The 24,928-nt window shown below is 41.6% G+C and overlaps 1 protein-coding gene across 4 annotated transcripts in view; it reads right to left on the bottom strand.

Annotated features, from left to right (window-relative positions):
- LOC124608471 (AMP deaminase 2) overlaps window positions 1–24,928 on the bottom strand; it is a 461,803-nt gene that overhangs the window by 113,723 nt on the left and 323,152 nt on the right. For all 4 annotated transcript variants that reach the window (XM_047139987.1, XM_047139988.1, XM_047139989.1 and 1 more), the window contains 2 exons: window positions 7,888–8,017; window positions 1,423–1,617 (listed from right to left, as the gene is read on the bottom strand). In XM_047139987.1, the coding sequence (XP_046995943.1) occupies window positions 1,423–1,617; window positions 7,888–8,017 (325 nt within the window). The remainder of the gene's footprint in view (window positions 1–1,422; window positions 1,618–7,887; window positions 8,018–24,928) is intronic.

Raw genomic sequence — 24,928 nt, 5'->3', positions numbered from 1 at the left:
ATGACTGCATCAAGCAACACGCTACTAAAGCTGTATTCAGACATTATGGGTTCCACTCGTCTGTATTAACTTACATTTTTCTACATCTAGAACTAGATGCCATTCATTACACCAAATAATATTTTTTTTTTTCAGTAAGTCATCTTGTATCCTTCTGCTGTCACGTAATGCCACCATTTTCCCTACCAAGCAAGGTGGCGCAGTGGTTAGCACACTGGACCCGCATTTGGGAGGATGATGGTTCAATCCCACATCCGCCCATCCTGATTTAGGTTTTCCGTGATTTCCCTAAATCACTTCAGGCATATGCTGGGATGGTTCCTTTGACAGGGCACGGCTGACTTCCTTCCCCATCCTTCTCTAATCCGATGACACCGATAACCTCGCTGTTTGGTCTGTTCCCCAAGTCAACCCTCAACCCCAACATTTTCCTGTACACCAAAGCATCTTCAGCAAATGGCTGCATACTGCTGTTCACCCTGTTCGCTAGATCTTTCATGTGTGTAGAGAATAACAGAGGCTCTATCACACTTGCCTGGGGTGCCACTGCCAATACCCTTATCTCTGATGAACGCTTGCTCTTGATGACAGTGTTCTGAGTTCCTCTTCTTCTTCTTCTTCTTCTTCTTCTTTTCAGACACTGTCTGTTCTGGAGATTAGTTATTCCCAGTTCTTTAAGGCCCTTTTCAGATTCTGTCAACCAAGGTTTTATTATTATTATTTCTTTCCTTTCTCAGACGTTATGTCTGGTCAAAAATGGAAAGTGACGCGGACCTTGATCAAGTGCGACTTCCTTTTAACTGTATGGTATATGTTACATTGCATTTAGGAACTTTTGGGTAATTGAACATGTATCAATAATTACAGATTTCTGTAGTTGTGTACATACATTTGGATGTAGCTGTATTGCGTTGATGTACTGGTAGATATTGTGTGGTATGACTCCTGTAGTTGATAGTATAATTGGTATAATGTCAACTTTATCCTGATGCCACATGTCCTTGACCTCCTCAGCCAGTTGGATGTATTTTTCAATTTTTTCTCCTGTTATCTTCTGTATATTTGTTGTATTGGGTATGGATATTTCGATTAGTTGTGTTAATTTCTTCTTTTTATTGGTGAGTATGATGTCAGGTTTGTTATGTGGTGTTGTTTTATCTGTAATAATGGTTCTGTTCTAGTATAATTTTTATTCATCATTCTCCAGTACATTTTGTGGTGCATACTTGTATGTGGGAACATGTTGTTATTAGTTTATGTTGTATGGCAAGTTGTTGATTTGTTATTTTTGCTACTGGGCATACAGGAAAAAAATTCTGCCAATCTCAACCAATCCTCTTACGTTCCTAAATACATGTAATGATCAACTATATCACCATTTGCTACAGATGGTAAAGTTACCTCTATGATGTGAATACTTACAGCATGTACATCTAGCATGTCTACAGTGAGATCATATGAAGTAAGACTCATTGACTGGAACACCTGGCGAAGTGTCATCTTTTCACCCTTTGAACATACAACCACCTCATCTGCATGGTTTTTCAATGTTTTCTTAATAAAACGGAGCAGGTGTTTCTGATTCATGCAAGAGGCAGCATGAATGTGTGTGTCCACCTGGAAAAACAGCATAACAAATAATAAGAAATAATGTTGAATGTGCACACACTGTAATAAAACTGGTTATGGTAGATAAAATGCACCAAGCGATCTTGACTAATACGAAATAACTTGATTCCCAAATTAAAGACTCAAAACCTAGAAACCCACAATTGAATAGCTATACAAAAATGTATAAATGTCAACACATAAACACTTTACATAATTACTATGGTTATTATGGACTTCTTAAAAGGCTGGCAATGATAAACAATTATTTGTACTTTGTTTTTGTAATGTATATTCCAAAGATGATTTTGCATAAATGGATCGATATACTCTAGTATTTTCTTTGCAATATGCCGTTACAGATAAATCTTTGTTTTTGTTCAGTATGAGTAAGGAGTACAAGGAATCTATGTTTTGTATCAGCATGGAGGTTGAACTTAATTGTACTGTGAAGTGAAATAACTTAAAATATATTTATTCAACGACAGAAATTCAACCAGTGTTCATAGCATTTAAGAAAATGAAGCCAAGCAGCCCCTAAACCTGTATATGAAGTTTCATTTCAAAATATAGCATGGACATGGATTAAGAGCATACAACTTTCAACAACAAGAAGAACAATGACAGATCAGAACTATGAAAACTGTTTGTTTAAATTCTACTGTTGCTACCACTCTCCCCAGTGTGTCACTACCTCAGTGTGCAAAGTGATGTGAAACAAGATAAAATGTTTCAAAAAATTTGAACAGATAATTCAATGTAGGCTAACGTATATAAAATGAACATATTCAGCAGTGAACCACAAACAGTAGTGAAACACCCTGAAGAGGACCACAGCAAGTTGGTTGAAACATTGGCAATTTAGTTGTTTAGTAGTTACGATGTTCAAATGGCTCTGAGCACTATGGGACTCAACTGCTGAGGTCATTAGTCCCTAGAACTTAGAACTAGTTAAACCTAACTAACCTAAGGACATCACAAACATCCATGCCCAAGGCAGGATTCGAACCTGCGACCGTAGCGGTCTTGCAGTTCCAGACTGCAGCGCCTTTAACCGCACGGCCACTTCGGCCGGCAGTTACAATGTTGTGGCCCCGTATCATAATATTCAAATAATCTCTGTGATATATGATACAACAATAATAACATGAGTAATGTGGAGGCAGTTGAATACTGTATGCCCAGTACATCCTTATTTCCTGAAATCCTTGCTGCCTGAGGTTCGACTACTACCTGTCCTAGACACCGTGTTACACGTACAGTCACAATCCTCACTGCTGTGAATGTAGTTACCATCCAATAGTTGGAACAGCACTAGCATCCCTAGTGTTGAGAAAGCCAGGTGTAAGATTAATGTTTGCTTTTAATTATTTTTCTGCTTAATTAACAAAATAGTCATATTTCTTGCATTCTAAGCATCAGTAAATTATCCAGAGATGTGAATGATCCTGAAATAAGTGTAAAAAAGAGCCAAATCTCAGAGATTTGGTGACTTAAACTGCAACTTATTCATGAAGAAATAATTTCAAGTATGTCTTTAATTACAGCTTACTCTCCTGAAAGCAAGAGAATATTAATTAACATGTACTTCATGCCTGAAAACCAGAGATTTCTGTTTTTGTCTGTTCTTATTGAGATAAGCACCTGCATTGACACATACCAATTTTGTATAGAATCTAATGACTCGTACATTCTTAGACTTCATCAACTTTCTAATACTTGAATATTTTTGTAAATGTAATTACTTTTGCTTCAAAAGCAATTGTCTTGAAGATTCTTGCTGTTTGTGATTCATATGTAGCAACAAATGTGGAACCAATTTCTTCTGTTATGAGAAACAGTTTTATTGGTTTTGATGTTCTGTTATTGCATTTTTGTCATTTCCAAATTCAGCTACAGTTATGGTGGCTTATTTGGTACATTAAATAATATAGGTATTGAATTCCATAAAAGTTTCCTGCATTCCACATTCACTGATTTTATGGAACATGTAATGAAGAAAACTCGACATTTTTGAATAGATGTATGACGTATTTCTGCAAAAGGTCAGATCTTCTGTTGTTTACTAACATTTTTTGTCCTTGAAAAGAGAGAGAGAGAGAGAGAGAGAGAGAGAGAGAGAGAGAGATTCTTCAGTAAATATCTTTAGGTTGAAAGAGAACCGCAAAAAAGCTGTTCTGTAACACACCATTTCATACCTCTCGGGGTCCTTAGTTAACAAGAAAAATGTGGTGTCATTTCTTAGTCACTGCCAATTTTTAAGGTAGTACAAGTACTTCCTTTTGTAAAAAGTACCTTACAAATCAATAGGAACAATACCATTTGCAGTCATCAGATATCGTATTCAATAGTGTAGCTTACTGTCAGCTTGGAGCAGTGCTGCTGCAGTGTATAATAAAAGCTAGCTTCAGTGTCATGTCTGCACATGTTAGATTCTGTCTTAGATCTGACTCTTCCACTTGCCTCCTGATTCATCTTTTCTTCTGTTTTAATCTTTCTCTTAGCACTTCTTACTTTTGCGTGTGAACTTTATTATCCTTCTTTTTATATCCATTTTCATTGCATCATAACTTATGTCTTACTTCATTTTTAAAAAATTATGAACTATGGCATTTGTTATCTTCTCTTTGAGTCACTTCCCCTTCCCTTAAATATATCAGGGTGTACATGAAAGCAAGAAAAAAATTTCCAGATTTTTCTGGGATTTCCCAGTTAAAAATACAATTTTTCTTGGGTGAAAAAATATATATAACCCTGAAGAAAGAACATTTCCTACATGTTAAGTAAGGATACACTTTCCCTCAGAGCTGTAAAACTTATCAACTCTTTGAATGGTGAAGGTTTATACACTGACACCGAGCTTCCCAACACTTTGGAATGACTCCTTACCCTCTCCCTTAAAACCCACATCCTTTCGTCTTTCCCTCTCCTTCCCTCTTTCCTGATGAGGCAACAGTTTGTTGCGAAAGCTTGAATTTTGTGTGTATCATTGTGTGTCTATCGACCCGCCAGCGCTTTCATTCGGTAAGTCACTCACCCTTCACAACCTTTCCAGCAAACCTCAACCTCCTCTCATTGCACACAAACCCAGTCTCTCCCATCTACTCAATCTCCCACTTCCGGCTCCACTCCCTCCAAAACCTCAAAATTCCAATCAGTGCAATCTGGAACCACAACACCCCAATTCAGTAGTTAACTTTTCCTGCAAACCTCTCTCCAAATCCGAAACCTCTGTCCTATCCAAAGGCCTCACCTTCCACCCCACTCCCAGATTCAACCAAACAGCCCTCGTCAAAGATTTACTGTCCTACACTCGTACTCTCTGCTGGAAATATCACTTTGCCACGAAGAAAAATGATCCTAATCCTACTCCCAATGATCCAACTCCCCAAGACACTATCCAAATTGAACCCTGCCTGGAACAGTTCCGTCCTCCGTCACAGCGGGACCCACCTCCTCTTCCTCAAAATCACCCTCTCCAAACCTTCCAGGAATTTCTGACTTCCAGCCTTGCCTCTCAATCCTTCTTAAAAAACCTTCATCCTACTCCCAACATCACCACTGCTGAAGCCCAAGCTATCCGTCATCTGAAGGCTGACCAATCCATCATCATTCTTCCGGCGGACAAGGGTTCCACGACCGTGGTACTTGATCGTCGGGAGTATGTGGCTGAGGGACTGTGTCAGCTTTCAGACAACACCACATACAAAGTTTGCCAAGGTAATCCCATTCCCGATGTCCAGGCGGAGCTTCAAGGAATCCTCAGAACCTTATGCCCCCTACAAAACCTTTCCCCTAACTCCATCAACCTCCTGACCCCACCGACACCCCGCACCCCTACCTTCTACCTTCTTCCTAAAATTCACAAACCCAATCATCCCGGCCGCCCCATTGTAGCTGGTTACCAAGCCCCCACAGAACGTTTCTCTGCCTACGTAGATCAACACCTTCAACCCATTACGTGCAGTCTCCCATCCTTCATCAGACACCAACCACTTTCTCGAACGCCTGGAATCCTTACCCAATCTATTACCCCCAGAAACCATCCTTGTAACCATTGATGCCACTTCCTTATACACAAATATTCTGCACGTCCAGGGCCTCACTGCAATGGAGCACTTCCTTTCACGCCGATCACCTGCCACCCTACCTAAAACCTCTTTCCTCATTACCTTAGCCAGTTTCATCCTGACCCACAACTTCTTCACTTTTGAAGGCCAGACATACCAACAATTAAAGGGAACAGCCATGGGTACCAGGATGGCCCCCTCGTATGCCAACCTATTCATGGGTCGCTTAGAGGAAGCCTTCTTGGTTACCCAGGCCTGCCAACCCAAAGTTTGGTACAGATTTATTGATGACATCTTCATGATCTGGACTCACAGTGAAGAAGAACTCCAGAATTTCCTCTCCAACCTCAACTCCTTTGGTTCCATTAGATTTACCTGGTCCTACTCCAAATCCCACGCCACTTTCCTTGATGTTGACCTCCATCTGTCCAATGGCCAGCTTCACACGTCCTTCCACATCAAACCCACCAACAAGCAACAGTACCTCCATTACGACAGCTGCCACCCATTCCACATCAAACAGTCCCTTCCCTACAGCCTAGGTCTTCGTGGCAAACGAATCTGCTCCAGTCCGGAATCCCTGAACCATTACACCAACAACCTGAAAACAGCTTTCACATCCCGCAACTACCCTCCCGACCTGGTACAGAAGCAAATAACCAGAGCCACTTCCTCATCCCCTCAAACCCAGAACCTCCCACAGAAGAACCACAAAAGTGCCCCACTTGTGACAGGATACTTTCCAGGACTGGATCAGACTCTGAATGTGGCTCTCCAGCAGGGATACGACTTCCTCAAATCCTGCCCTGAAATGAGATCCATCCTTCATGAAATCCTCCCCACTCCACCAAGAGTGTCTTTCCGCCGTCCACCTAACCTTCGTAACCTCTTAGTTCATCCGTATGAAATCGCCAAACCACCTTCTTTACCCTCTGGCTCCTACCCTTGTAACCGCCCCCAGTGTAAAACCTGTCCAATGCACCCTCCCACCACCACCTACTCCAGTCCTGTAACCCGGAAGGTGTACACGATCAAAGGCAGAGCCACGTGTGAAAGCACCCACGTGATTTACCAACTGGCCTGCCTACACTGTGAAGCTTTCTATGTGGGAATGACCAGCAACAAACTGTCCATTCGCATGAATGGGCACAGGCAGACAGTGTTTGTTGGTAATGAGGATCACCCTGTGGCTAAACCTGCCTTGCTGCACGGCCAGCACATCTTGGCGTAGTGTTACACCGTCCGGGTTATCTGGATACTTCCCACTAACACCAACCTGTTAGAACTCCGGAGATGGGAACTTGCCCTTCAGTATATCCTCTCTTCTTGTTATCCGCCAGGCCTCAACCTCCGCTAATTTCAAGTTGCTGCCGCTCATACCTCACCTGTTTTTCAACAACATCTTTGCCTCTTTACTTCCGCCTTGACTGACATCTCTGCCCAAACTCTTTGCCTTTACAAATGTCTGCTTGTGTCTGTATATGTGTGTGTGTGTGTGTGTGTGTGTGTGTGTGTGTGTGTGTGTGTGTGTGTGTGTGTGTGTGTGTGTGTGCGCGCGCGCGCGAGTGTATACCCGTCCTCTTTTCCCCCTAAGGTAAGTCTTTCCGCTCCCGGGATTGGAATGACTCCTTACCCTCTCCCTTAAAACCCACATCCTTTCGTCTTTCCCTCTCCTTCCCTCTTTCCTGACGATGCAACCATTGGTTGCGAAAGCTAGAATTTTGTGTGTATGTATGTGTCTGTTTGTGTTTCTATCGACCTGCCAGCGCTTTCGTATGGTAAGTCACATCATCTTTGTTTTTAAATATATTTTCCCGCGTGGAATGTTTCCCTATTATACACACACACACACACACACACACACACACACACACACACACACACACACACACACACACACACACACAGAGAGAGAGAGAGAGAGAGAGAGAGAGAGAGAGAGAGAGAGAGAGAGAGAGAGAGAGAGAGAGAGAGAGAGAGAGAGAGAGAAATATTGGCACTAAATCACTGCACTTCTGACGTCCACCGTCTTCAACGACATCGTATTCTTAATACCTTTTAATAAGTAGATTATTTCACTAGTTATGACATGTCGAGTGGAATATATTTTACTGATTTGCAGTACCATGGCCTTATCTTCAAATTGGTTAATAGTTACAATACTCAATGAAGTACCTGAATGAAATTCTTTGCCAAATATATGACGTACCTTTCTAATGTTGTAAAAGTCTCTATGTGGGACAGCCTTTTGTGAAGCAAGCTCACGTAATTCATTGAGAAGGACATGTAACTGGAATTTTGATGACAGGTAGCTGAGTCTTCGATAACAGAAGGACTTCCTATAAAATTCAAAATACACAGTATTTCAAAACACTCATATTTATCATTAAGTTTCTACCCCTAAATCAATAATTATAAATGGTACAGCAGTACTATAACATGATTCCATCATAAAAGCTACTGAAAAAAAGTTTACACACATGCATAATATTTTTTATCTTTTAATTCGGGAGAGGTTAAGGAAGCAGACAACAAGCCTTCCTCACAGAATTTCAGTCCTCAAAATCTGCAGCATTGTCTCCAGAACTGATTTTGGCCTCCTGGATCAGGTTTGAGGGGGAGACATCAAAGATTCTGTGACAAGCTAGGCTGCAACTATTTGATTTATAAGTGGCATTTCAGATGGGCCCACAGCATGCATTAGGTCAGTGTGCAGCAAAAAACGGGAAATTGTTTAACATGTCATTTTGAATTTGTGCCACAGGGTGAAGAACTGTACGATATCCTTAAAAATGGGTCTGGAGCAAATAATACATCAGAGGTGGCTACCCTCATAGCTAACTGCAAGTGGAGTACACACAAGATCTTTTCTTTTTTACAATAGGCAATCTCGCTGCCGCACCCCCCCCCCCCCCCCTCCAAATGAGACTATTAAAATTCTAGCTATCAACTGCTGAAGCAATCAAGACCAAGTGTCAGAGTGTCAACAACTCTTAAGAGGCAGTGCAGCTCACGTACGATATATACAGAAAGCTGGCTAACATCCAAAATAGGCAGCAATGTGATTTTTTGAATAAATCTAACTGAATATTGAAAGGATAGGCTAAGAGGAAATGGAGATTATGTATTTGTCGCAGTATACAAGAAATTTAAATGCAATAAGCTAAAAAATTAAGCTGTATACGAGATGATTTGAACATTAACTTATAATTGGGTCCTTCTATCAACCTCCAGACCACCCAAGTAATCTAAAACTTTAAAGAAACCTCATCTCACTAGCATGTATGTTCCCCAATCACAATGCTATCATTGTAGTAGGCTTATACATTGATGATACTAAATGGAAACTAAGTGGGGCTGAATGAGTGGTTACAGGTTTGTCTGAGCCATGGAAAAGTATCACAAAAATGGTGAAAAATTCTAACTAGAAGATGCTAGATGTCAACCGCCGCCACCACCACCACCACCACCACCAACACAGAAGATACTGGGTTTCAGATTTGATCCCGGCTATTGCTTAGATTCTGAATCAAAATTATCAGCTATGATGGTTGAAGACTTCCAGTATAAGGAGTCACACTCATTCTGCCAACAGTCCTGTTAAATGGGGGCAGAGGCATGAATGTTCAGCTCATCCCCTTGTCCTTTGGGTTAGAAACTCCGGAAAGTGGAATAATCAGGAATGGTCAATCGTATGAGAAAGGCAATGGAAACCATTTCACTAAAAACAAACCAGGTTTACCATTAAGACAACAATCTTCTAAAACAACAATCTCCAAAACATTTCCATCGCAAAAAATTCCAGAGGTTGAACTAGTCCTCCCTTTGGAAGATATCTGGCAGGGGAGTGCCCAAGAGGGAATTAACAAGAGGATGAATAACTAGCCCATTGTCTTATGATATGGAATGAGGAATGCCTGAAAATGGTAGTAATAGCAAACAGAGCACTGTCCCCCCCCCCCCACACACACACACACTCACACAATTCATGTATGTGCACATCTGTGCCTCTACATGGTGCTGGCTGAATACATAATGACAGGACTGGAGTTCGGAAGGTGGACTGGGATGGAGCGAGTGCTGCATGGGTGGAGTGGGGGTGAGAGAGGGGGGAGGGGGGACAGGGAGGAAGAGGGTGGAGGGGGGAAGAGGGTGTGGAGAGGGGGAAGAGGGGGTAGAGAGGGGGAAGAGGGGGGTAGAGAGGGGGAAGAGGGGGTAGAGAGGGGGAAGAGGGGGTAGAGAGGGGGAAGAGGGGGTAGAGAGGGGGAAGAGGGGGTAGAGAGGGGGAAGAGGGGGTTAGAGAGGGGGAAGAGGGGGTGGGGACGGAGGAGAGGGGGTGGGGACGGGGGAGAGTGGGGGGTGGAGGAGAGTGGGGGGTGGAGGAGAGTGGGGGGTGGAGGAGAGTGGGGGGAAGGCATGACGGGGGGAGGTCAGATGGGGTGACGGGGGGAGGGGTGACGGGGGGAGGGGTGACGGGGGGAGGGGTGACGGGGGGAGGGGTGACGGGGGGAGGGGTGACGGGGGGAGGGGTGACGGGGGGAGGGGTGACGGGGGGAGGGGTGACGGGGGGAGGGGTGACGGGGGGAGGGGTGACGGGGGGAGGGGTGACGGGGGGAGGGGTGACGGGGGGAGGGGTGACGGGGGGAGGGGTGACGGGGGGAGGGGTGACGGGGGGAGGGGTGACGGGGGGAGGGGTTGAGTTGAGGAGAAATGGACATTTATAGAGAGGATGAAGTAGCTGTGGATAATAGAAGAAGTACTTCTGTTCATCAGCAAAAGAAGGAAATAAGACCGTCTACAAGGGGGAGGAATCATCTGTTGACATTACAGAAGAAGAAATAGAATTTGCTGACCTAAAACAGGTGTTCAATGTAAAATAGTGGAGAAAGAAAGGTAATATACAACTTGTACAAGAATCAACAGGAAACACTATTTATGGACTGTAAGAGAAGTGTTGTCATTGGTAACAATGGAAGACAGGAGTAATCTGTACATCAAAAAAGCAATGAAGGAAATAACAGAATGGTTCAGTAACTGGATTATTCAGGATGAATAGGTATCAATGATACAGAAAATAACGATACTGCTATCCTCAAGGAAGAGTGGAAGAATAACAGGACACAATGACCTGAATAAACAGTTTATCTGGACACCTCAGTGTAATGCAGAATTGATCACCACATGTCATGAGAGGAAGACACACACAGAGGTAAGCAGCAAGTATTGAGTTGTCAATGGAGCAGCGGCAACACCAGAATGGGTCAGTCAAGAGAGCTGAATGACTTTGGACTCTGATTACACATTGGATGCCACCTGAGTAACAAATTCATCAGGGACATTTCTACCCTTCTAAAGCTGCCATAATCGACTGATGGTTATTTGATTCTGAAATGGAAACATGAAGGAACAAAACAGTTAAATCAAGCCCCTGCAGACGTGACATACTGGAAGAGGGGGGGGGGGGTGGAGGGGAGGGTGGAGAGAGAGAGAGAGAGAGAGAGAGAGAGAGAGAGAGAGAGAGAGAGAGAGAGAGAGGTGGCATAAAGAGTGAAGACAGTGAACAGTAAATGACTGTACATGAGTGATCAATCATGCTTTAACCTGTGGCAATTCAATGGAAGGGTTTGGTTTTGGCAAATGCCTGGTGAACATTACCTGCCATTGTGTGAAGTGTCAACAGTGAGGTATGGAGGAGGTGGTGTTCCGGTACAGGTGTCTTTTCCATGGTTAGGATGTGGCCTCTTTATTGTGATGAAGAAAATGCTAACTGGAGGACAGGAACATACCAGTTTAATCACTTGCTCTTCAGAATTTCATCTGTACTGGAAAATTTTCAACAATATTTGCAGGAGTTGATTCAGGATATTCCCTATTCTGCCATATCTGGGTCACGGACTCCATGTAAGAGGAGCAATTACAAACTCTGCAGGTGGTTTTCCAACACATTCTAGAGAGTAGCCTCCATTGCAAACTGGAAAAATGTAAATTTTTCCCCTAATGATGCATTTTTTGGTTCACATTCATAGCAAAGATGGTCTCATCCCTACAGATGAGTACATTGAAGCAATTCTCAGCCTGACAGCACCTAAGAACCTGGAGGAGCTCCAGTCCTTTTTGAGCATGATTTCTTATTATGCTAAGTTCATCTGCCAAGCCATACAGATCTGTGAACCTCTTAAATGGCTTCACCAAAAGGACAGAAAATCTGTATGATTTGTTGCCTTTCAATGAGTTTTTCAGGCCCTCAAGCAGTGTTTGTGCTCCACTCCATCTGATTGCTTAACCCATCTGCAAACACATCTTAGTACAAAACAGGTGGCACAAAACTTTGATGGCACTGAGCAGAAGACATTTTCAGAGTCACAATATAATTATTCACAAGTGGAAAAGGAGGCACCAGATATCATTATCTTGTATGTTGCAAAGTTTCAATTCATCGCCATCCAAAAACCTCCAGTGTCCTTATTTGGCCCTTGTTCCAAGATATTTAATAGGAATGCCCACCAGTTACAGAGCTGGGCATTCTCTCTCTGTAATTATCATTACTAAGGCATTCATTACTGGTCCACTGCCCAGCACACTAATCAGCGTTGCCACAAGTATCTGCAAGTGAAATTCCCTGATATTTCCCTGGTTTCCAGACAAGTTTTAGCATTTTCCCTGACAAATTTTAAGCTCTCAAGGGTAAGTGGAGAATGTAAGTTGACACTCTGTCTTTGCAGCTACAATACAAGAAATAATAGCGCCAAGTGAGGGAATATGTAAATAATTCTTTGGAGTTGCAAGACAGATTTAATATAGCTTCACTGACTTCAGAAATAACGTCAGAAAAAATAGGCCTCTTGAAAGAGGTGTATAAGGTGGAGAAGGATTGTGTAATTAACTATGTTAATTACTGTCAGGTATTACCCACTTTGTTACACCTATTCTTTTACACGTATCATGTGATTTTTCTTTCAAGAAATATTTGAGTAAACAGCAAACAAACTGTCAGCAACTGCCACAATTTTCTTCCTCTTATCGTCCATACTTTCTAATATATAAACTACTTTTGAAGTGCCACAATGTACTACAATAAATACAATGTATATAAAACGCCACACCTTGCAATGTACTTTTCATTTAGGTAGTAGTATGATATTCTACCTTACGGCAGGTCTTGTCATGGGTTAAGCCTCTTACACTTTTGTCTGTCTACAGCCAGTCTTTTCACTTCTGAATATTTGCCTCCTTTGATATTGTCCAGCATTTGATATCTTCTTTTTCCTCGTCCCCTTTTTCCCTCCACCATTCCTTCTATTCCTTCCTTCAATAAACAGTCCCTCCACAAGCAATGTCCAATCCCGTTCCATTTTCTCTTTCTGATGACTTTCAGCATGTTTCTTTCTTCTCCAACTCTTCTTAATACTTCTTCATTCCCTACTCGGTCTTCCCATTTCACTTTTTCCATTCTTCTCCACACCCACATCTCTAGTGCCACCAATCTTCTTTCACCTTCCTTCCTCAATGTCCAGGTCTCGGCACCATATAGTGCAACGCTCCAGTTGTAACATTTGGCAAGTCGTTTCCTCTGATCTTTGTTTAGTGGTCCACAAAGTAATTTCTGTTTCCTCTTGAATCCTCCTTTTGTCATTGCAATTCTTTTCCTAATTTCTGTTGAGTAATACATATCAGCCATTATTACACTTCCCAAGTAATTTAAGTTATTCACTTGCTCTATTTCGTCTCCCCCTATTTTCATATGTCATTTTCTCCCCTTTCCTCCAATTACCAAGCTTTTCATTTTCTTCTTGTTAATCTTCATTCCAAATTATTCTAACTTTGTGTTTAGATCATCTAACATTTGTTCCATCTCTGTTGCACTCTCTTCCATCACAACCATGTTGTCTGCAAATCTTATACACTCCACTCTCTGACCCCCTATACAAACTCCTCTCCTTCGATCAAAACTTCCACTAATAATTTCCTCCAGATATATATTGAACAGTGTTGGTGATAAATAACAGTCTTGTCTTACACCTCTTCCCAGTTTAAGTTCTTCACTCATCACACCTCCTATTCTTACTCTTGTTCTCTGGTTCAAATATAAATTTCTAATTACCTGTCTATCCCTCCAGTCAACTCCATGTTTCCTTAGGATTTCCGTCAGCTTGCCCCATCTGACACAGTCAAAAGCCTTGTCAAGATTAATGAACACAACATACACCTTCCTTTTCTTCTCCATGTACCTCTCCCCCTATCACTCTCAGTAGCCCCAATGGCCTCTAGTTCCCACTCCTCGACTGAAACCAAATTGTTCATCTCCTATTACGCAATTCAGCTTTTCATATAGCCTTCTGTTGAGCGTCCTCAGCAAGACTTTGGCTGCTTGCGAAATCAGACTCATTGTTCTATGTTCTTCACACTTTTTGCTGTTCTTTTTCTTTTCTATAGGTATTAAGATACCTTCTGTAAAGTCCTTTGGCCATTTTCCTGTCATGTATATACGTTCAGTCAACTCCCTTTTCCCTTCTTTCTCCAATGACTAACAGTTCCACAGGAATCTCATCAATTCCCATTGCCTTTCCATTTTTCATCTCCTTCATAGATTCTTCAGTCTCACTAGTTAGTATTGCATTTCATATCCTATCATCTGCAACTTTATCTTCTTCTTCTATCCCAAGGTCTTCTTCACACGGTTGGCTGTCAGCAGCATATAGCCATTCTATATATTCTTCCTATCTTCTCATTATTTCTTGGGGTTCACTCACCATTTTACCATCTGCTGCCTCTACTTCCTTTCGTCTATTGTTGATTCTCTTTTCCCTGAATGTCAAATCCATTGCTTCTTTGTACATCAAATCATATTTTCCTTCTTTCTCTAATTTCTCTATCTTGTCACACTTTTCTGTCAGCCATTTCTCCTTTGTTTTTTCTGTCTCCCTTCTTAATTCATTATTTAACCTCCTTTAGTTGCGCTTCCCTTCTTCTGTGTTTACAGTTTTCCATTTTCTGTCACCATCGATCTTGTTTATCATATCTGGTGTTACCCATTCTTTCTTTACTTTTTTTCTCTCCTTGACTCCAAGCATTTCCTTAGCTGCCTTTTTCAACCCATTTTTAAAATGATCCCATCTACCTTCTGTGCATTCTGTTTCCTGTCCTTTCATCATGATTTCACAATATGCATTCTCTAATTTTTCACAATTGCCTTTGTCTTTCAGTTTCTCAAAGTTAATGTGCTCTCTCTTCTGTCCTTTCCAGGTTGTTTTCAATTTAACTAGAACTTCAACTATTACTAATATATGATCTGAATAAATATCTGCCCCTGGATAGCTTTTGACACTCCTTAGGCAATTTTGTGAGTGATCAAGAGTAAGAGTAAGAATAGGAAGTGTGATGAATGAAGAAACTGAACTGGGAAGAGGTGTAAGACAAGGTTGTGGTAAGACAGTTGAAATTTCTTAAATCCCTCACTGTTGGCTCTGGGCTGCTGAGGAACACTGCAGTCCGGGGTCCAAGGATAAACCATAAAAATCTGCTGCATTATGCCACACACAAGCAGACCTGGCCTCAGGCAGGTCAGTGATACTAGACCTGGTGGGCAGGACCTGTACATTAGGGGGGAAGGAAGGGCTTCAGATCAGCAGGTGCAGTTCATTAGAGATACCCACAGAAATGGCCTGCAGTTTCAGCCTGTCACAAAAATCCACTAGTGTGGGCAGCTATTCAGGAGTCACAGACAGCATGTTGATGAAATGGAACTGCAGTGATCAATCCATGCAACAGATAACTTGTGCAAATACTCTGAGAATCGATAACAACAAGGATAGGTAGCAAGTCACCATAGAGATGATCGCTGAGCTGCAGACAGGCCCACAAAAAGACAATCACACACTCAGAACTAAGTTTTCAGCCATAGCGTTTGTCAGAAAATGACAGCACACACACATTCATACAATCACTCAGACACAACTCACACTCACATGACTGCCGTCTCTGGCCAGTGCATCTACAGGCTTTGAGAATCAGATCCAAACAAACTAATCCTCATGCCTCCCTGCCTCTCATCTGCAGCTGCTAGGCTAGCAGCAACAAGTGGCGGCAGCACCGACTGCCAGCTGAAGTGAGTGGTATGAAGGGGAGAAGCATTAGTAATGAGGTAGTAGGGAAGCGGCACACATTCTGAGCTGCACCCAGCCAGTGATGATGCATCAAATCTTAGTAAATAAACCATTTAATCTACTGAGACAAAAACATGTCTCCCCCAAAACTTCCCTGATATTTCCTGATTTTTCTGACACATTTGGAATTCCACGATATTCCCTGATTTCCAGAACCTGTGGCAAACCTAATAATGCAGATTCACTACTGTGGTTACCAGTGGGACCAATTCACAGTTCGACCAACAGGAGGCTCTCAGTTTTGCATTTGACGATCCCTAGCAGCAGATATTATTCAGTTTTCTGTTGATGGCACAGGAGGTCTGTTTTTGGCAGTCCAGATAGGGTGAACCAAGCCCACTACTTCAAGAGTGGAGTCAGTGTGGGATATGTTTTTCTCCTACGTGACCATCTTAATGTGGTACAAGGCATTTTCTTGCTTGCTTCAAAGCAGCATCGTGTCTACTAGCCAGTGATCAAGTGCGATACTGAAAACACTGTGCAGGTTTGCGCAGCATGTGCACAAAATCAGGCTGTGCCAACAAATTAATTTGCCCCTCATCCAGTCCCAGAGAAACATTGGGACAGGGTGCACATTGACTTTTTGGGTCATTTTTGGGAAAATGTAGTATTTGGTAGTGGATGTGTTGTCCAGTTTCTGATATACTGCTAAACTGTCTTCCGTGACACTGACAGCTAATATTCATGCATCCTCGATCATTTTTACTATAAAGGACTGCCAAAGGACTCTCGTATCCAATAACAGTCTTGTATTGACAGCATCTGACTACCACCCCATTTCACTCAACTTCTAACTCAAGTTGAACACTTCATGTCAACGTTCATGACCCAAATGAAGAAGTCAAAGTCTGCCTTGTCCAGCAGCAATTTGCTGTCTAGTTTTCTTATCACATACTGGGTAACACTTGTCAACAGGTGTAGTCTGGCAGAACATTTGCACAGGTGCCAGCTGCACGGCCTGTGTGAATTTGGCTCACCCTCAGTTGCATGGCCCGGACCATAATGACACACTGCCGTTTTGTCACGAGGTTTCCATTTGGGCCCAGTCTTTCAGTTGGCCGCAGAGGCAGCTGCCAGGTCTAGTGGTGGCCTACAAATGTTGGCATTTATTTGTGATGGATGTCAGTCAGAAGCAGCTAACCTATCAGTTCGATCAGTTGGGTCTGCATTCTGTCGGACCCATCATGCTGCCATCTCCACACCAGCAGGATGCTGGTGTCAGTTTCAGCAGTTTCCTAGGAAGAGTCCCCCCCCCCCCCAAACTGCAGCAGCATGAACACCTGCTGCCCTCTCCACTGCACCCTCCACCATCCTCCTATTGTCTGCAGAACAGGTAACTGGCGGCATTCGCTCCCACAACTCCTACTGTGGAGCCCACAAACATGGAAGCAGGGCCTTTCTTTGACAAATCACCCATGGATGAGTCCTTGCCTCCTCTGATGCAAGTGGAACCACCATTACACCTGCCTCCACAATCTTCTGCAACTCCAAAGGTGTCATCTGCATCAGCACTGCCTACTTCACGAACAGTTTTGCTGCTTGGGAATCTCGTGCCCTCTCCAGTTTAGAATGGAGATTGCAGCATTAACTCAGCCATTTGTGTCCATATGTGGCATTTTCAGAAAGGAGGGATTTAATATCCCTACCAGCAGATATCTATATGGGAGCAGATGAGGAGGCGTGGGTCTCGTGGGAGGGTAGTGTAACAAGCTATCTCAGGAGGCATGTGCAAGGTATTGTGTGAGCAATACATTTGACCCAGCTGTTTACCTGTTCGCACAATAGGCCAGGGGCACACTGATTTCAACTGCCTCAGACCTGGTCTTTGCCTTGCACAGTGCTCTGTTTCCACATGCCAGAGTTCAGCTGTTCATACTGGTTGTATTTTGTGTTTATGTCCAAGCCTGTTTCTATGAGGTGTTCAGACACTCTGCTCCCCCTTAGACTGATTCTTAAGACAAGTTCCATACCTTCATCTGGGCTTCAGTTCCCCAGTTTTACTGTCAACTCACTGTCAGCTGGTATAGTTACATTTGTGCCAACACTGACAGTTCTGCGGTGCTGCCACCTACTGTGCAGATACAAAAGTACCCTATTATAAAGCAATATCTGTGAGGCAATCGTTTGTGGACAATAAAATTGCTGAAATGGACTAGCCTGCCCAGAGTCCTGCCCTAAACCCCAATGAAACACCATTGGAATGAGTAAGAAAGTCGCTTTCTCTACAGACCCCAGTGTCCAACTGCAGTGGCTTCCCTCATTTTGGCTCTTGAGGAAGAACAGGCTGCCATTCCTCCAGAAACATTCAGACAGCTCACTGGAAGTATCCTCAACAGTGTTTAAGCCATCATAAAGGCAATGGATACAAACCTCCATATTAATGTCCACTAATAGGCAACAGGACACTTTTGACCAGATAGTGTAGACAGAGTACACTGGCAAGACAGGATAAAAAGAAGGAAAAGGAAGAAAGGGTTATGACAAGTAAATTAGATCTTACCCTATTACAGAAACAGAAGCAGTTACAGGATTTAAGTCAAAGAAGAGACTTTAAACAATATAACAGTATGTGGATACAAATGAAGACAAATTGCTGACATGCTGAGTAAGAATAACAATGCAGGAAGTTCAGATAAAAATCAAACCAGTGAATTCCTGTAGCACCTTTCCTGAACCATCTCCCTGTAGCAGTGAGTCTTCTTCCCTCTATGATATCTTTCAGCATTCTCCAAACATATTCTTCTTCCTTTTTTTCCATTCTATTCCCACTATGAATACTTGAGGTATTTAATATTTTAAATATGTATCTTTGCCCAAGAAGTAGCAGCATCCTATCTATCCTTAGACAGTATAAACATTAATAAAAACTTTTGTGATGTGACATTTCAAGTGGATAGGGCACAACCTGCTCTGTGTATACTTACACCTTTCTGTTTACGAGAGACTACAGTTAGAAGAGTAACGAGAATATCCCACCAGTTCTGTTACAGCTACCTGTCAGTACCAGGAGATGCCATATGAGTGGTGAATAGTTTTAGGACATAATTTTTCTTATGAACTGACAGTGTATTATGTGTAAAAGCAGTGCCTCCAATGATTAAGGGGGCTTGCTCTATTCCACTTCCACATCATGATGGATCAGAAAATTTAAGAAAATTAACCAAAGCCTTGATGACACTGCCAGTTCTGGTGCAGATCTTGAAAAATGTGTTCAATGGAATCTCAGAGTAGCAAGAAAATGGTAGAAAAATACTAATGTGTGCTACATCAACAAAATGTACCCTTAACTTGTCTGCAAATTTGAATGAACATCCCAGTTTAATGTCCCATCAACGATGAGGTCATTAGAGAAGAAGCACATGCTCACACTGGGTAAGGATAGGGAAGGATGTGCACTGTACCCTTTCATAGAAAGGATCCTGCACTTCACTTTAAGGAGTTGAGAAAACCACAGAAAACATGACACTTTTTGTCCAGATGGGAGATTTGAACTGTGGTCTTCCTGAATTTGATTCCAATGTCTTACCACGGAGCCAACCTGCATGGTTGCAAATTTGGTTCACTCCAACCTGTAATACCACATTATACAGTGAAAGCTTTGTTCTTTATGTGTGTTATATTGTTTGACAGAAGATCAGCTGGCACATTGTATCAGAAGATACCAAGAATTTCTGAAGTGGTACTGGTTATTATATGAAAAAGTAATGTTCCAGACCATAAAACCTGTCACTATTACAAAGTCAGGCCTTCCAAGGCACAAAACGAAAACTATGTTTTTAAAGATGATGGAACACTAGCAAATATTTAAAAATACTTGTCTGCAAATGAGAGAAGGGTGGCTGTTTACTTCAGTACATGTGTTTGCTAACATGTGTAGCATTTTAAGCTTAAAAAAAGTATATATGGAATACAGATTGTGGCAGTGTAATAAAAGTTACAATACTCATGTTTGTACACCTCCAAATGAGAGCACAAATGATTGCAACTGTAGAAAAAAAAGCAGCACACATTTTAAGCCTGAAAGTTTCTATCCCTCTGTGAGCATGAGTTGTAAAGCAAGAATTAATTATGTACTCATTATTTTTAAACATCTCAAATTCGTCAACATCATATGTATTCAATACAGTGTTAATATTAAATATGCTTAGGGGATTTAAAAAAATAAAAAATAAATATATGACTGGAAGTACTTCCAAGTTCCAGTCACCTATTTTTTGTATGTGGATAAATGAGTTTTCAGAAATTCCATTTTTATGTACCAGAGAATAAATACAGCTCTGAAGGCACATGAATGACAATGGTGTTTAGTACAAGCATTCTACACATCATGATCTAATAAAACTTAATTCCAGTTTCTATTACTGCTAAACAATTCAACATACAATGAAAGTCAAAAAATGTTTTTCAAACTGCACTTAACAGTGACTTTTTCAGGTAAGATTAGTTACCCATACGAAATGTCTATTGTCTTTATGAACTCTTAGGTATAAGAGAGATGAATACCCTACTGTTCTCAGAGATCAGATAATCTCTGCCATGGATTCAGACAGTGTTAAAATACATAAATAGAGTACTGGAGTGGATAATGCAAGCCTCTGACAAGAAGTTGCCTTTGCAGAAATTTTGTTACTTCACAGGTTTTTTAATACTTTCAGCTTGCTATCCACACAATCATAATTATACTGGTGTAAATTGCTGTTTTATTACTCATTAAAGAGGGAAGTGGTGAGGAAAGGAAGAGGCTTAAGTGAAAAAGGGGATCTGTTGTGATCTGGCAAATGATAACATTCAAACAGTGCACCACAAGAAAAAGTTATCTGAAATGAGAGAAGACATACCAGCAAGAAATGAAAGATACCAGAGTTGTTAAGTAAAATAGTTCATCTAGTTAAGAGACTGCTTATTAACTCATACGAAGCTGCTTGCTATCTTTCCATAAACTCTAACAGTGGAAAATTGAGGATGGAATGTTACAATATTATGAAAAGGATAGTTGCTTCTCATCATATAGTGGAGATGCTGCGTCACAGGTAGGCACAACAAAATGACTGTCAGAAAGTGAACTTTTGCCCCAGTTAAAGTTTTCAAAGAGGCAATTTCTTCATGACAAATTACTTCCAAATCACCTTACTTAAAACAATAGAAATCATTGGTACCACCAATGTATATCAGCAGCTCCAGTTTTCACAGAGACTGAATCAAGAAAAAGAAGTGTAAGTGTATAGTAATGAACATCTCCTAACTCAAACACCACCTCCTGTTGAGGATCCATTAAAAGGAATTCTTTCAAAAATTAAAATCTGCTGCATTGGAATATTAACCCTCTAACTGCTACAGACACCCACTTTGCATTCTGTATTGAGCATGGCTTTGTTGTTGCTGTACTAACTGCCATCTAAAGTTGTTACCTGTTCTGAGATTGAGCATTCCGGTCACTAAGAAATACTTAACTGACTTTTCTTTCTTTTTATTTATTTCTTTTTTTCAAATGATAGCATGTAAAGGGGCACACATACTGTATGATAAATACTCAAAACTTTTTGATTCACCAAGATATGGCTGTCACTTATCCACAGCAGTGAGAGGTTCAGTGGAAAAGGAGGCACAAAGATGTTACGGGAGATGATTAAGGAAAACCCAGCGGCCACATTTAAACACATCCTCAGCACCCAGAGAGTGGCAGAGCATGTCAAGTTAATTCATCATCATCAGTCAATGGGAAAGGCATTCCTGCAGGAAAAAGTGCGGTAGAATGGGATGAAGCCTTGTGGTGGTATGTTAGGCATGATCTAATAACTCTCAATATACAGATCTGGCCTTAAAAACCTAACCTTTGTGTCCATTTTCCAGCGTTATGGGCTATTTTAAATTGTCAGCATGATGCAACCAATATTAAATCTACAATAAGTAGTGCAACTCGTTTCATACCAGCTATTTACGTTGGATGAGAACTATTATTTTCTTGACAGTTTACTGGATTTTTTACTATTATTCTTGTTTCCAGTAGCTTTTATTTCTTTTTCCATCTTGAAAGATGTTTTAGACTTTCCATATTTCAGATATTATGGACAGGAATCAATTTCCACAACAAATGTGACAAACACAGAATTTCTTTAATTCTATTACAATCATGTAAACAGAATGTGCATTTCAAAAAAAGGCAAGCATTACACAACTGACAGATCAGATAGGGCAGAATGAATAAGATTGTGAGACAGATAAGAAAATTAAAACTTCTAGTTCGTGGACGTGTGTGTGTGTGTGTGTGTGTGTGTGTGTGTGTGTGTGTGTGTGTGTGTGTGTGTGTGTGTGTGTGCGGGGGGGGGGGGGGGGGGGGGGTGATGTAAAAGCCAATCATTTGATTTGGTCTTCAGGTAGCCAGTATTTTCATTGAAAAAAATAATGACATTAAAGAAAATAATATGATAGACATCATAGTGAATGATCTGTTGCATAGCAGGATAGAATTAAGTGTAGGAATAAAATTTTGTTAAAACCAGCTTGGCCACCTTAGATGATGCTAAGTGGAACACCTCTGCCAGGTACACAACAATGGCATAACCAATGACAGCACTTAGGAGAACTGAAGTATAAACAGGGAGCTTATTGCCTCAGCGTGTGAGGGAGAGCATTGGAAACATACGATTCAGCACTTAGACAACAGTACAGAGCAGACAATGCTCTTCTGTAATGGGGATATATGTAGTAACTTCACCAAGGATGGCAAGAATGCCTTTCAGGCTCCAAGCAAAGCATAAACGAATGCTCTGAAGTTCAACATTAGACCAATAGGATCAGAAAATGGGAGCACATTCTGCCACCTGTAAGGGGAAATCACATCATCAACTGCTATAAAGCCCTTGCCTTCCTTCCACTCACTCTCAGAGTTAGGCCGTTCCATCTACATCCCTGATACCAATGAAGGTCAACTATACTAGTTGCATGATGTCCTGACAAATACAACAAAGGCTCTGTGTCCATTGGTGCCTTGCAGTCCACTGCTGTGAGTCCTTAGGTGTCTGGTTGTAGAGGGAACTTCAACTCTGCAAGCTGCTTTCCTGCCTGTCGCAATGGTGACTGACTGAAAATGAGGGCTGGGCCAATCTTCTGCGTACAAAGAACTGATCTGCCCATCTGCAAGCTGTTCAACTTGGGAGTAGGGCACCTGTGCTGCCACAGTACTGGCTGCATGGTAGGACTGCCTCTAGGGCTATCCTTCATGTCACTGCCATGTCTTTCACCTACACACCATCTCGACAACGGACAATAGTAGCACCCACATTTTTGGGTTTGAGCCTAAGCACAACATAACTCGACCAGAGCACTGACACTCCTACAGACACCCACAGCTATGTTGGACTGTAGTGACATGCTGGCCACCAGACCCTCTTATGACATGGTTGCAGGACTAACTGCTGACACTGAAGCCTTAACCTTCTACTTCCTTGCCAGGCACTGATGCGCAACCCTGTGCGTTCATGCATTGTGGGTTCAGCACAGCTGCGGATAGGCACCACTGGGAAGAAGACAGAGTGAGTATAGAACTCTCAGAAATAAATATCTGTTAACTGAATGATGTCTCATTAGCACCCCAGTGCTCCTAGGACTCCACCATCACACCTCCGCTTGTTTATCTTACACTCACTTAGAGGGCCTTATCTGGTAGGCCACTACAGATCACTGTTAAGGTTCTGAAACATGCATACAACTAACTAACTAATTAACTAACTAACTAAGTACTCCCATGTAGCTCAGAATCCTGTTCCTATCTCACCAATCCATTTCCAAATTTCTCTGTGTGTTCCCCAAGTAAAGTAGTGCATTGGTTAAGGCATTAGATTTACAACTGCAGATTTAGGTCTTTTGTGGTTTCTCTAAATTGTTCCATACAAATGCAAGGATGGTTCCTTTGACAAGGACACTCTTTATTTCTTTTCCTTCACTTCACAAACCAAACTTGTACTCCGTCTAAAATAGCCTTATTGTTGAACCCAATCATCTTTCTTTCCTTCCTTCCTTCCTTCCTTCCTTCCTTCTTCCAGATTACAACAAGCTAAATGATCTTAACCAACACATCTTATATTTTTAGTAGGTCATGTGTATAAATACTATATATAATTGTATGGACACAGTTGTAGTATAATAAAATAGTCACCTTTATACAGGGTGTTACAAAAAGGTACAGCCAAACTTTCAGGAAACGTTCCTCACACACAAAGAAAGAAAATATGTTATACGGACCTGTGTCCAGAAACGCTTACTTTCCATGTTAGAGCTCATTTTATTACTTCTCTTCAAATCACATTAATCATGGAATGGAAACACACAGCAACAGAACGTACCAGCGTGACTTCAAACACTTTGTTACAGGAAATGTTAAAATGTCCTCCGTTAGCGAGGATACATGCATCCACCCTCCGTCGCATGGAATCCCTGACGCGCTGATGCAGCCCTGGAGAATGGTGTATTGTATCACAGTCGTCCACAATACGAGCATGAAGAGTCTCTACATTTGGTACCAGGGTTACGTAGACAAGAGCTTTCAAATGCCCCCATAAATGAAAGTCAAGAGGATTGAGGTCAGGCGAGTGTGGAGCCCATGGAATTGGTCCAACTGGCAGTGAATCGAGGAAGTACAGTACATACTGACAAAACTAAAATGAGCTCTAACATGGAAATTAAGCGTTTCCGGACACATGTCCACATAACATCTTTTCTTTATTTGTGTGGGAGGAATTTTTCCTGAAAATTTGGCCGTACCTTTTTGTAACACCCTGTATACTTTCCAAGCACTAATGGATAATCCTATTGTGAGAAGGCTCTGATGATTTACAAGCTAAGACCTAATCTCTCAGATTTTCTTTTCCATTTCAGTATCAACATTCCCCATTTAATCTGTCAAGTGAGTACTGAAACACTTATTTATTAGCTGCTGTTTTTACACACCTATGCCTTAGAAGCTTCTGCACACACTGACAGCTAAGTAACATCTGCTTAACTGCTACGGCACAGTCATTTAAGGACACAGCAACCAATAAATAAAATGAACAGTTCTCTACTGACCTGACAGATATAATGGGCAATATA

Source organism: Schistocerca americana, chromosome 1 (assembly GCF_021461395.2).
Source record: "Schistocerca americana isolate TAMUIC-IGC-003095 chromosome 1, iqSchAmer2.1, whole genome shotgun sequence".
Classification (NCBI taxonomy): Eukaryota; Metazoa; Arthropoda; class Insecta; order Orthoptera; family Acrididae; genus Schistocerca; species Schistocerca americana.
This window is presented reverse-complemented; position numbering and strand designations above follow the sequence as displayed.